The sequence below is a fragment of the Populus euphratica genome, unplaced genomic scaffold, assembly GCF_000495115.2.
Source record: "Populus euphratica unplaced genomic scaffold, PopEup_1.0 scaffold44.1, whole genome shotgun sequence".
Classification (NCBI taxonomy): Eukaryota; Viridiplantae; Streptophyta; class Magnoliopsida; order Malpighiales; family Salicaceae; genus Populus; species Populus euphratica.
In genome coordinates, this window is record NW_011499865.1 from 1,423,181 (window position 1) to 1,437,104 (window position 13,924).

At 32.4% G+C, this 13,924-nt stretch overlaps 1 protein-coding gene across 3 annotated transcripts; it reads right to left on the bottom strand.

Moving 5' to 3' along the window:
* Window positions 1-4,280: 4,280 nt before the first annotated feature.
* SMG7 (Telomerase activating protein Est1) lies at window positions 4,281-9,982 on the bottom strand. 3 transcript variants are annotated; one of them, XM_011026674.1, is made up of 8 exons: window positions 9,793-9,981; window positions 8,624-8,733; window positions 7,921-8,508; window positions 7,688-7,810; window positions 7,238-7,470; window positions 5,223-7,146; window positions 4,987-5,123; window positions 4,281-4,868 (listed from the first exon to the last, which is right to left on the bottom strand). In XM_011026674.1, the coding sequence occupies exons 2-6, from the start codon at window positions 8,690-8,692 to the stop codon at window positions 5,244-5,246; spliced, it is 2,916 nt and encodes a 971-aa protein (XP_011024976.1). In that variant the 5' UTR covers window positions 8,693-8,733; window positions 9,793-9,981; the 3' UTR covers window positions 4,281-4,868; window positions 4,987-5,123; window positions 5,223-5,243. The 3 variants fall into 3 exon arrangements, with proteins under 3 accessions (XP_011024976.1, XP_011024974.1, XP_011024975.1); XM_011026672.1 differs by having other exon boundaries at window positions 4,987-7,146; window positions 9,793-9,982; XM_011026673.1 differs by having other exon boundaries at window positions 4,987-7,146; window positions 8,624-8,747; window positions 9,793-9,982.
* Window positions 9,983-13,924: the final 3,942 nt, after the last annotated feature.

A 13,924-nucleotide genomic window follows, 5' to 3' on the forward strand; every position in this document is an offset into this window, starting at 1 on the left:
CTTGTCTTTTTTGCCATGTGCCCAATCCTCTTTTGATAAGGATATTTTTTGTGAGGCATAAAAATTGACTGGATGCACTAAAGCTGGTGCTTTCACGCCAATAGTGCTTAGTAGTAACTAGACACGGGCCCACGTTAAGCTGCGGTTCTGATTTTTTTTTTTTTCAAAAAATAATGTTTTAAGTGATGTAAAGATTTTTTTAAAAAAAAGAAATAAAAGTAATTAATGATTTGAATTATGATACCTGAGATTGTTTTATTTTAATTAAATAATAGAAAAAGATAATGATATTAATCAAATAAATTATTTTAAAAAATATCACAATATCTTAAAAAACGATGAAAACATGAAATTTAATAAAAAAAAATAAGAATATTAGGTCGAGTCAACAAACGTAAAAGATGGGGGGGAAATCTAGCTATAAAAAAGGATATAAAATAAAAAAATAGTAATTAAAATAACGAGAGTGAAAATTAAAATAAAAAAAATAAAAGATAATTAGTTTTTTTTATTGGAAGGTTAAATTAAAAAAAAAACTAAAAGGAAACAAAAGAATGAGAGAAAATTAAAAAACAAATAATACAACATAAACTTGGTGGTGAGATTAAAAATCAATAAAAATTTTATAAAAAAGTTAAAAAAAAATCAAAGAATAAGGACCAAATAAAAAAATATATAAAAAAATAAAATTAAAGTACTAAATCAAAAATAAATAACACCTACACAAAGACAAAAAATGGAAAAAAGAAATAATTTTTTGTTTAAAAGGTTGAATTGAAGAGAAAAATAACTTTAAAAACAAAAGTAGATATCAAATTAAAAAAATAACTTAAAATAAACTTGGATTGAAAGGTTAAATTAAAAAAAATTATATAAAAGGATCAACTAAGTAAAGAAAATCAAAAATCACAAAAATAAGAATTAAATCACAAAAACCAAAAAACAAAGAAGATGATTCAATAATTTTTTAGAGGTGATAAAAAAAATAAAAAAACAGTTAATATAAATTATTCATTTATTGATGACACACGTCATACCAACTAAAAAAAATTGTAACGACGCATCTAATTACGCAGTAGATTATTAGGTTTAACAACGAGGAGCGCCTCATATGATGGAGCATACAATACTTTTTTTTAAAATTTAATATTATTTTATTATGATAAAATAAAATAATACCTATCATAAAAACTGAAAAACAACAAAATAATTAAAAAGATATAAATATCCTTTTATTATTTTGGTTTAAAAGACATTTTAGTAATCTAACTGCAACCTAAAATAGAAAAAAAAATAGTTATCTTAAACTAAAAGCATATAATTTTGTTTTATCTTCAAGAACAATTTAAAACAGTGAAATTAATAATATTCATTTAACAAGTAGCAAATTAATAATTTTACCATTGCAATAAACAGTGAAATGTCAGGAAGAAAACACTGTTAAAACGGTCGTAGTCACGGTGAAAAAACACTGTTAAAACGTCCCCTCACTCCGAGGATATTTGTTACAATAATACGAGATTGTACATGTAATCCGCTCTGGAACGTTTCACACTTTCACTAACATTGACACATCAGACTTTGTGAGACTAAATTCTTTTTATATATATATAAATGGAAAAGCACCCTGGAATTTATGATACTTCAGAAAGAAGGATGCGCACTCTACCACGTGGATTGATTTATTAATCTAATGGGAAATGCTAGCCAGCTGTTGCCTCTTCTCCATTCTCCTTACAGGTGTAAACGAGGATTCGTGTTTTTTCCTACAATTCAGGCGCCTGGAAAGGGAGACTTTCATTGTTTGTAAGAACGCAGGCCTTCGAATGCTGGACATGGGGATTCATTACACACTGATGCCGCCTTCAAATGGTTTTCAGCAATAATAATAATATCGTTATTATTTTCCATGATTTTCTAAATTAATTGGGATTTCTTTTTCTGTGTTGAGGAGTCGGGTATTCATATTCGGATAAGACAAGAATTTAAACACAGCCAAACATTCTCACGGATGAGAAACAATGAAGGTCTCTTTGTCTTCCTTCTCTTTTACCACTTAATTTCATGTAGATAGAAACCAAATATAAAGATGTTTTTTTTATGAGTAAAAATCCTTAAATAACAAGAAAATCATGATTAATTATAGAAAGACATCATTTTACTTGTAATAATCTTCACTTATCATTTACATGGAAAAAGAAATAGAAAACCCTAGCTTTACCGAATAGAAAAAATAAATTAGGAAAATCATTCTCTTTGAATAGTTAAAAAAAAACTAAAAAGGCATATAAAAATATATCAAAATGAATTTGGTTGGGAGGGGGGGTGTGAAACTTTAAATGCGTTTTCTATATAGGACAAAGTTGATTAAGTAAAAGAAAAGATACGAAAAGAAAGGGACAATTGATGATTTTTTGATTTTTTTGGGAGGGGATGATGTAGATATTAATGAGACTTATTATAGAGAGATTTAATTTATTGATGAGAAATATAAAAAAAAAATGAAAAACAATTAAGGAAATGGACGGATGTACAACCAAATAAATGCTTGAATCTATAATGGTTATACTTTGTGAACTAAGGAAAGTTAATTGAATTAGGGAGGAAAGCTATTTAATGAGACCTTTATTTTTTATTTCTTTAGATATTTTTTATCTTTCAAATTCTAACATAAAAAATTTGAAGAGAATATCTATAATATTATGAACAATAATTTTAAAATATTTTTTAAAATACAATATCTTTTAAATATAAATTACATCTTTAAAAACTAAAAAATACAATTTATTTTATAAAAAAAGTTTAAGCTGCCTCTCATTTAAACACATACTTATAATTAATTGTTTTTAAAATATTTTTATTTTAAAAATATAAAACTAAGGAAAGTTAATTGATTTAGGGAGGAAAGCTATTTTAATGAGACCGTTATTTTTTATTTCTTCAGATATTTTTTATCTTTCAAATTCTAACGTAAAAAATTTGAAGAGAATATCTATGATATTATTAACAATAATTTTAAAATATTTTTTAAGGTACAATATCTTTTAAATATAAATTACATCTTTAAAAGCTAAAAAACACAATTTGTTTTATAAAAAAAAAATTTAAGCTGCCTCTCATTTAAACACATATTTATAATTAATTTTTTTTAAAATATTTTTATTTTAAAAATATATAAAATAATATTTTTTATTTTTAAAAATTTATTTTCAATACCATCATCTTAAAACATCATAAAAATATAATTTTAAATAAAAATAAAAATTTTGGACCGCAGGACGGAGAGTAACAATGGCTAACAATATAATGTACACGAAATGAAAAATCGATGCAATGACAAACGCACCGACTCCTTGCACGGCATGTTGAGTTCGACGGCTACAAATGTGAATCCTGCAAACGTCTTCTGATTGTGACCTAGAAAAAGACTCCGATAAGGTGTCATCTTTTAATTAAACAAAACTCCATGGTCCCGCTCTGGGAAACATGATGTGATTTCTTTTCCATCAATCAACCAAGTTAGGTTCTGGACCGTATCCTCAAACTCTCTTTATTATTTTTTTCACCGAGACGGCCGTAGTCCTCACCTTTCATACTGAAATGAAAAGATTGTGGTCACTTAGCCACTCGGGTTGACAAATTAACTCTCCTGTCCACACAAAAATCAACTGGGGCAGCTCGGCTTCACTTGACTCTAAAACCTGACCCCCTTTTTTAGAACATTTCTCACAATAATTTTGAACTCGCGATGGCAACATCATCCAAACAAAATATGAAAAATTCCCTTTAATTTCTCACATTTCCTCTCTCAGGTCTGAAGATTTTAAGGGGAAAAAAAGGCATGCAGGGTCATTTATTCTCTATTATCTAATTATGCCGGCACAGTGATTATCACAGCCAGACAATGGCAACTGGCAAGTAATATCAAGAGCAATGCTGTCACAGCCAAGAAGCAGTTAAAAAAAACCCCAATTCATCATCACATTCCGTAGTGAGATGAGAAGAATAATCCACAGATCGAGAATCCATTCCTAGTGCCCGGCTTAAAGCAGCACATACAATGCTCGTTGATCCTAAGCTAATGAAGCAACATGTAAACTTCAAACGGAGAACGTATTAGCACATTTCGGCTTAATAGATAACACCCCTAGGCCAGTGAGGCTTAGAATGGTTGCACCAGCCATGGTGCAGACTTGAATCAGCAAACCTGTGAGTGAAGCCCAACACGTATTTGGCCAGACAAGCATCCATACACTGACCCAAAACAAAGATAGCGACTCAACAAACATATAACATAAAAAATGCATTACTCCAAACATAATAGTGTCTTTGACATAGAAAGGACACAGTTCAATGACTTATTCCTGGACGTTAGGGTCTGAACCAGGTCACTTGTAACCCGTAAATAACATCATACAATAAAAATAAAAATAAAGTCTTTCATCTATGGACTCTTAAGACCATGCACATGAGACTTCCAATCATCCATATAAAGAACTTCTGATAATATCAACATGCTACTCTCCAGCTTCTGACGCTGATATCATTCCCTGGCACTCTCCCAACTAGAGCTCTGAAGTTAACTGGCACAGAACTGGTTGAGCAAGCTATAACATATCACTGTAGACTGAGACTATACCAGTAATCCAGAAAACGGAGAGCAGACCGAAAGTTTAGTAGGATGGCGAGTACACCATATCTTTATTCCACCTAGTCCTCCGAATAGAAGCCCAAAACCAATAGTTGCTCTTATTAACATGTTCTATCTCCAACCCAAGTAACCAGACCAGGCATTTACTTCTTACAAATTTCACATCATCAGGATGTTGCAATACTTGTCTTCACCATGCAGGAGAGCTCCGCGAAATCTGTTTTTGAGATAGTAATCAGTTCATGCAATATACAGCACATAAACACACTACTTAACCAAATCAAACAAGTGCTTGTTGAATAATCTAGTCAGCGAAAAAGTAGATAGATACTGACCTGTTCAATAGCAAGTGCCCGCAAAGGAGGCTTTCTCCAACAAAAAGTTAAATTTTAAATTTGACAAGGCTGCTAAGTTGGAGTTTGAATTTGGTAGCAAAAGTATGCAGTACATTCGCCGAAATCATTCTCAAAACCTCAAGATAAAAGGAATTTTGTGAGATCAGGACAACATTCAATAAGAGAGCTTACACACCAATGATGGGTGAGACGCAGTGTATAAGCCAGAATCTTACCATCTATGCTTCCATGCTGATTCACACAATATATCGGCCACCCCAGATGGACTGTCCATGATATTGCTCAGGAATTGGAGAAAACTGCTGGTTTCCATTAATGAGTTGTTGCTGCAGCTGGTGTTCTTGCTGTACTCGTTGATGCTCAAAACCCAGATAGTTCTGCCAGCCTTTCTGTTTCTCTGCTTGGGTTTGCACTGGCGGTACCTGTTTCCCCGGGAAGGGAAAGCTGGCTGTCCCACTCAAGCCATTGCTGTTACTCGTGTACTGTGGTGCTGCATGAGAAGTGACATTAGCAGAACCATTGAGCCCAGAGACTTTTGCTGATGATGGCAGCTGATAGCCATCCAACCAGCTATAATCATCCTGTAGTGGATTCTCAGCCATCAAAACTGAACCAGAAAACGGTTCACTCGCTTGCTTAGGAGGAACAGAATTAAAACCTGGGGGAGGCCCAAGGTGCCTTAGAGGTCGGCCAACTGGACTTTTTCTGAAACCTGGTGGCAAAGCTGCCGATGTCTTCACAGCCAAACTTTCAGCAGTAACCCCAGAAGGTGCATAAGTATCAACCTTTGATGGAACAGCAGTTTCTGCCACTTTTGTCTGACCATAAAACATACCAGTATTTACATTCAGAGATTGTTGGACAGAAACTGGACGAACAGCAGGATAGGCCATGCCTAAATCTTTCTGCATCTCATGTTCCATGACATGCCCATTCTCCATGAACCTGACACCTTTCAAGCCATTGGCAAGAGAAGCAACTTCTTCAACTACCCACTTTGAAGTATGAGGCTGGATAAGTTGGAGATGTGGAGGGACAATAGAACCATGAGACACAGATATCTGAGAACCTGCATCAAAAGCAGCCTGCTGCCGAAGATTATCAAGAGGGGCTGAAACAGAACTGCCATAAAAGTGCAAATCATCTGCTGCATTTCGACTAGGTTTTAGACCTTCATGAGGGGCCCATTTTGGACTAAGCACATCATTTCGCTTCTCAGTCACCACTGGCTTGAAAACAATCACTTCATCTTCCTCTTCACCTTCAGTGTATGGGTGTGGATTAGTCTGCAAAGCTACCAAATTCATTGTTTCTTCAGGCTGCATTTCTTGAATCACATCAGCAGCTCTCAACAACCCATCATCTGTAATTTGAGGCTCAGCACCAATAACAAATTTTTTCATCTTTGAATCAAAATATATTTGCTGATCGGCCCTAACCATATTGGCTAAGGCCTTCCCTGCTGCTAGAATCCTTTTAGCACGAGCTATTTTTTCCTTACTGCCATCGCTTCCAAACATGTGCTTCCTTGAAAAGTCTAAAATAGTATGTGCAGGAAGAAGTGGTGAAAACCCTCTCAGCTCAAAGTCTTCCCACAAAGCAAGCCGGTTTTCTGTTTCTCCTTCTTCATAACGGCTCATGTTAAAGAAGCATGTCTCATCTTCATTTTCATCAAGAGACATTGAGCAACATGAAACAATCTTGTTCAAAAATGATATGCAGTGATCCCAAAAGTTCAATCTTACAGCTGACTGTTTCTCATCTATGTCACTGCCTGATGCTATGTCAGGACAACAAGCCAACCATTCTACAAAAACCATAATGCCAGGTAATAGGTAACTCGAAGAGGGATCATGAAGCTGTGCACACCTATCTAATATGTGTCCCATGAACTCAAAAACAGCAGTAAAGGCATTCTGAAGCAGAACAGCACGCTGCACGATTTCTGCATATGTCTGACCTTCAGCCTCCTTCTTCACATGGTGAATAGTAAATATAAGAATGGAGATGAGGCGAACAATGAAAAGTCCATTTTCAGAAGCATCTGCACCAAAATTCAGCTCCTCTTCTGGTCCAGAAGAAAGAAGCTCTGAGAATCCATTGCTAACCAGTGCCAGAACTTCCGAAAATGTCTCCAAGCTGGACCAAGAAAACAGTGACACTAGGGAAATTAGTCATCAGAAGTAAGCCAACAATCTATTAAATTAAGAAAACTTCCAAGGTAAAATACCTAGTGCGCGTGAAAAGAATGCCATTCAGTCGGACAAACCGAACACAGAAGGACTTGTGCATCTCACGAATATTAGATGTCTTTTCCTTGACAGCACCTGCTTCCAGTTTCATATCCTTAGATGCAGGGTTTGCTTCTCCCTTCCCTCTACCTTTGCCTGTCAAACGCACAGGTGAATCCTTGACACCAGAGACTTTTGCATCCCCGAGCAGCTGCGAGTAGCTCAGACGATTCTGCCAACACACAAAAGATGACCTTAACTTCAACAGAAATATTAAAAGGTTAAACTTTGCATGTAGATGACTAAACAATCAATCTGTGCATCTTTTAGCTTTAGCAGAAGCCTTAGCCTTCCGGACACAAGTCAAGCTGCATCTCCATGCTCAGAATTTGCTAATCAAGTTTTAAGATGAGGCACATAAAAACAGCAGATCACAATAAAAAAGATACCTTCTCAAAAGCAACAATCAAGTTATCTCTTGCAGTGGCAAATGGATTATCCACTGCCAGACTCCTAAAATAGCGATACACAGCCACCAACTCATCCCCTGAATAGGAAGCCAAAATGGCAAGCTGCAAAGATTAAAGCTCTTGTCAAACAGGAGATCAGGATCACCATAAAATAAAAAAAAAATAAAAAATTCAAAAAAGAACTCTGATTGTATGTGCTATTGAGGCCAAACCTGGTGATGGGGGTTCCCGCTTGATGGCCACAGAGATGCAGCTTGCAAGTAGTAACTTGAAGCTGCTGCATACTCACGAGTTTTGGAGTCACCATCCCCATATAGTCCTTTATACCTAGCCAGGTCACCCAAGTATATCAAACAACGGTGACAAGAGACCAAGCCTTTCTTAACATCAGTCTCCGTAACAGCTCGATTATCTGAATCCTCAGAAAAATAACCCAGAGGAAGCCCATACTTCGCTCTGATCTTCAGAATCAGATCGTGATAAAATCCAGTTGCTTCTGAAAGGAATGTTTTAAATTGAAGCCTTATCTTGTTGATTCGATCAGGTCGTGCAGGAACTTTTGGACCTGGAGGTGCATTTGAGCCAGTAGAAGCTAAAACAGCACTATAGTTAGCTCTTAGTTCCTCTATGCGCCTATAGTGCAATTGCCACAGAGAATATTCTATATTGTGCTGCTCAGAAAAACCATGGTCCTCAAGAATTATCGCTTCATAGTTCTCACGCATCTGTTGCCATGAATTGGGATCAGATGGAACTCGAGCCTGAGCTGACCTCCGGCGCTTATTCTCCAACTCAAGGTTCTGTGCAAGAAGCAAATAGAAATAAGCCATGATTGCTTGGGAGAGGGAAGATCCTTGTTTTGTAGAAGAAGAAATTAGATAACAAGGGCTGAGTTTGTAGAAGAAAAGGAAATACCTTCTCATACAGACGTTGGGCCCGCTCCCGTGGTGAAGGAGCAGACATTTTATCCATCTGCACAATCATTATCCATCAAATGTATTTGACTACTTTAAATTGCACTCAATCTGCAGGTAAAAAACTGGAAAAATAATTAGAACAGCTTAGCAACAATATGAAGAGAAATTCAGAATTGATAGAAATAAATGAGAAGCATGGAAAGGAAACGGAGAATAAAAAAAAAAAGGCATTTGAAAACAACTAAAATAAGCCGCCTTCATCCAAAATCAGATTCAATCTTTATGGTTTCATTACAAAGTTTTCCATTTTTATATACAACACCACAGGTCTTCCACACTCTACAACAAATTCACATCCCCCTCATTAGGGCATTTAAAACACCATTCAACATTCAAGACAAAACTAGAAAAAACCGATCAAGACCAATTAAGCCAAACATTAAGATTTCATGTCCTTCTCATGGTCTTGCACAGCACAACCACAACTCACTAAGACATATTTGATTCATTGTTATAATATGACTGGCAATCCATTAAAATTGAAACCTCATAAACTAATCAACTACCTTAACGCATATCAATAAAACATAAAATAAATCACATGCCTTCTCAGTCGACTACCTTAATACATATCAATAAATTTAAGAAAAAAGAAATTATGAAGTCAAGAGTCATTCTCCGTAATTTTGCACAAACTCTCCAGCTTGGTTACTGACCAAAAAAGAAAAAAGAAAACTGGCAACAAAAAAAAAAAACTGGCTTTCTCAAATTTTCCTTGTCCGCAGAGAGCAGTAAAATTAAAATTTAAAAAGGGGGAGGGAGAGAGACGTTACAGTTCAGTTTATTTCAGATTCTAAAAATTAATTAAAAGAAAAGAAAAAATCATATGGTTCTAAAATTTCTTTTCCTTGCAAGGTTTCCTCAATATCCTCAGCAGCCAAACAGAGACTGAATTTCTTTAAAAAAAATCAAATCCATAAACGAGCAAAAAAAACAACGCGTTCCCAGAAGCAAGAAACAAAAAGAAAAAAAAAGGAAGAAATAAAACACAACTACTAACCGATCTGCAAAGAGTGGATGATCAAAGCAATAAAAACACATGAAAATCAATCGGTTAGAAACCACAGATACCAAGAAATAGAGAGAGCGTATAAGAACAAAGCATACCAGAACAATCAGATCTGAGACGGAACGAGAATTTCTTCTTCGTCTGATCAAGGCATCGATGAGTGGAGTTTGATTTTCAGTTAGGGTTTGTTTGGTGATGGTTCGCTGGAGAAAGAGGGGGAGGGAGGGGGGATGTGTTTAGGTAAAAGGAGGAGATGATGAGGCTACAAATTCTATGCGTTTTCAATTTCTTTCTCTCTCTTTCTTTTTTTGCGTTTTTTCTTTCAGGCGGCTTGCTATTCCTTGAAACGCCACCGTTTTGTTCACTATTGACGAATCGGATTTTTAAGTCTTATTATCTGGTGTTATTATTGTTAATTAATTTTCTGATTATCATCAATCTTCACGCCCCGTGCCCCTAGTGTTTATCTCACTCTCCTATTACTATTTTTTTAGAATGTAAAATAATATCTCATTAATATAAAAAAGACATAAATATATAAATATATCACTGTTTTTACATTAGAATTGTGCAAAAATAACTAAAGAACTAATTGAATATATATATATATATATAGACTATTCAAGCACCAAACGATTATTTCCTCGGCTTTGATGAAACTAAACTCCTTGAAACTTTTAAATTTAACTATTCAAGCACCAAACGATTATTTCATCGGCTTTGATAAAACTAAACTCCTTGAAACTTTTAAATTTAAGCTGCTTTTATGGGAATTTGTAGCAACATGTGAGTTGAAGTCATCGTGAATCAACCAGGAATAAACAACATTATTAAGCTTCACTGAATGAAAAAACCATATCCATCAAAATATCTAAATCTTCAATCAATTGAAAATAGTTTAAATTGGGTAATTAGGATATAAAATAAAAATAAATGGCTAATTAACGTTGGATGTAAAAAAATTGACTAAATAATACAGTTCAAGGATGTTGATTATCCTTCATGATGACATTTAATTAAATGTTATTATTCAGATATTAATTTACTAGCTATTTAAAAAAATAGCTAGATGTTTTAGAAAATTATTAGGGAATAGCAAAAATAATAAAATATTTTTGGCTATTATATAATTCTAGAAAATTTTGATGTTTTGAGAATGCGTTTATAAAATTATAATTTATGTTATTTTATGATTCTTAAAAAGTTAAAAAAATTATAATTTTGAACAAAGTTTTTTCTATATTAAAATTATATTTAAAATTTTATTCCATTTAAAAAACTTGTAAAAAAACACAATAACCTCAATCAATAAATTATAACTAAACTTAACAAATTACCACATTCCACAATCACAAAATAGCTTCCGTAATGAAAAAAAAAACATATATACATTTTAAATGCATCAAGAATAATTCAATAATATAGTATTTAAGTAATCTTAAAATATATATATATATATAATTTATTTATTTATTTTTATTTATGTCGTTTATTAAATCATCTAGGCTTATCAACAACATGACTAAATTCAGCTTTTCCACCTACCTAATTGGTCTCATCTTCTGCAATGTTATTATCAAGAATTAACCTCTTTATAAATACATCAAGTTGAGTGTGGTAAACATTTAACCACTAAAACATAGCAATGTAAATTTTATTTTCTTAATCAATATTATAACGATAAAATACAACCTCTCAGTCCTCCTATAACATGAAACTAACCTAATATTAACAAGATATTAATAATAAATTAAAAGATTAATACATAAAACCCAACATTTAATATTTTATAATTATGAAAAGATTTGGTTACTAACGAGATTTTGATTTTGTTGAGTATGTTGCTCATACTGCATGTGTTTAGATGAAGGAACCTATATGGGATCCAAAGTAATAATCTGATGTGTGATACTCATGTACTAAATAATATACTCCTTATCTATAATCACATGATACATTTATGCAAATATTACATTTCCTTGTGCATCCCACTATAAAACTTATGCTTCATGTCAGCTTAACCTGGCATGATCATTATTTTTTACCCCCACAAGTTATAACATGTAATATATCACTCGTGTTGATGTTAGCTAGAATGTATTGTCTGTAATTGAACTATCACATTACACGATGTGGGCAATGTGGCTCAACCTTCTAAAAAAAATCAGTTGGACCATTGATGTTCACATGTCCATCCAATAGTGCAAATAGTTGGAATAACAATCAGTCTTTACTTCGAGTAAAGCATCTACATGACTTGTAGAATATTGATTTTTTTTAATACTAAACAACAATAATTTACTCAAATGTAATGATTTTTACTATACAAATGATTCAAAAAAAAATGAATAGCATGTTGTCTATTTAGCTCACTCTGATAGAATACAAATACATGTATTGAATTATTTTTAAACACTCTATCAGCACACCGCCTAACATTAAAAATATATTAGTTTAATTGTATTTTTTAAAGTTATGCTTACACAATATAAACGCATATAATTTTAAAATAATTTCACATTATATGCACCTGAGTGTGAGATGAAGTATAATCCTTATCATTTAAACAATCATTGATGGCAATCAAGGTATCGAGGATCTACACACGTGAAAAGGTTTTCACGATCATAATTGTTATTCAATAAAAACCTTTTGTTTATTTTGTGATAACAACAAAAACTTAAAGTAGTAATATTGTTTCTCGCTCCATACCTATCAAAGTAGCAAACATCACTCAACCTATTTAACTCAATTAATGAATGCAAGACGCGGATGTTTGTATAAGCATGATAAGATAATAAATCTCTAACTACATGTGGAAATAACATCAAAATCATCAAAGAGAGTATGATAAATTAAATGCACATATCTCCCTATTAGGTTAATGAATAATAAATACACTAGCAAATACATAGAGTATATATACTATAACATACCCATATAAAACATTAAAATTATCATAATAATTCATGCAAAATTAACAAATAATCAACACACTAAATTCATAAATTGATTATGTATCTTTTTAAAACATGGTTGTTAGCATCAGCTAGTGATGCGTAAATATCTCCTCGATTAATTTAAAATATATGCTACTTCTCTTTTCATTCAGAAAGAGGAGATGTCAATCCAAATATTCGTTCACATTAGCATCAGCTAGTGATGCATAAATATCTACTCGATTAATTTAAGACATATGCTACTTCTCTTTTCATTCAGAAGGAGGAGATGTCAATCCAAATATTCGTTCACAAACACAATTCATAAACTTATAAAGAAAATATCAAATTCATGCTCTCTTACGTTAAATCATCAAGTGTAGTTAATTTCAATAATATAAAAGAAATCTCTAATTCAACAACTTAACATCAATCAAATAGAACACGTAATTAATTAAAAATATTATTTCATAATTAATTTAATTTATTGTTATGTTCAATTATATCAAATTAACTCTAAATAATGATATTCTTAACAAATTTCATATTAATTCAGCAAAACCTAAATTTACTATAAACCTTAAATCCACTTTAAACAATTATTTTATTCCAATTAAACAAAACACAAATTTATAGCAATGTAGTATATTTGTCTTGCTTATAAGGGTAGGAAAAAGGTTGGGGTGGCAGCAGCAACGATGGTGATAATGATAGCATTGATAAAGAGAGTGATCGATTTTTTATTGTTTTAAGATCAACATAAAAGGATTTAATGGAATTTTTAAATAGATTGTAAGGGGCGATATATGGGTTTATAGAAAGGCTATATGGTTTGCATGTTCTTTTGATCTAGGCTACATTTTAATTTAATTAATGTCGCACTTTAAAATTACAATATCTATCTTGTTGCTCTTTTAACAACAATACTTACTAAATATTGCACTTTCCAAAGCACGAAAATATCAAACTATGCTAATTTGCTAATTTTTTTTAAACGATGCTATTCCACTAATTTTTTACATTTACTGTGCTAATTTTACAAAAAACAAAAACCTTGAAAATACTCACTAAATCTTTATTCAAAGGAAAAAACAACTCCGACTATCAGAGAAACAAACCCTTTATAAAGGAGAACAATTTAAAATAAATAAAAAAATCATAGTACCATGGATATTGATAACAATGTAAATTTATCTACAAATATTAAAAAAAAATCCAATTCAAAAACAATTATATTATAGATCTTTATTAAAACATTTTTTTTAAAAGGAGGGAAAATGGAAATAAATAA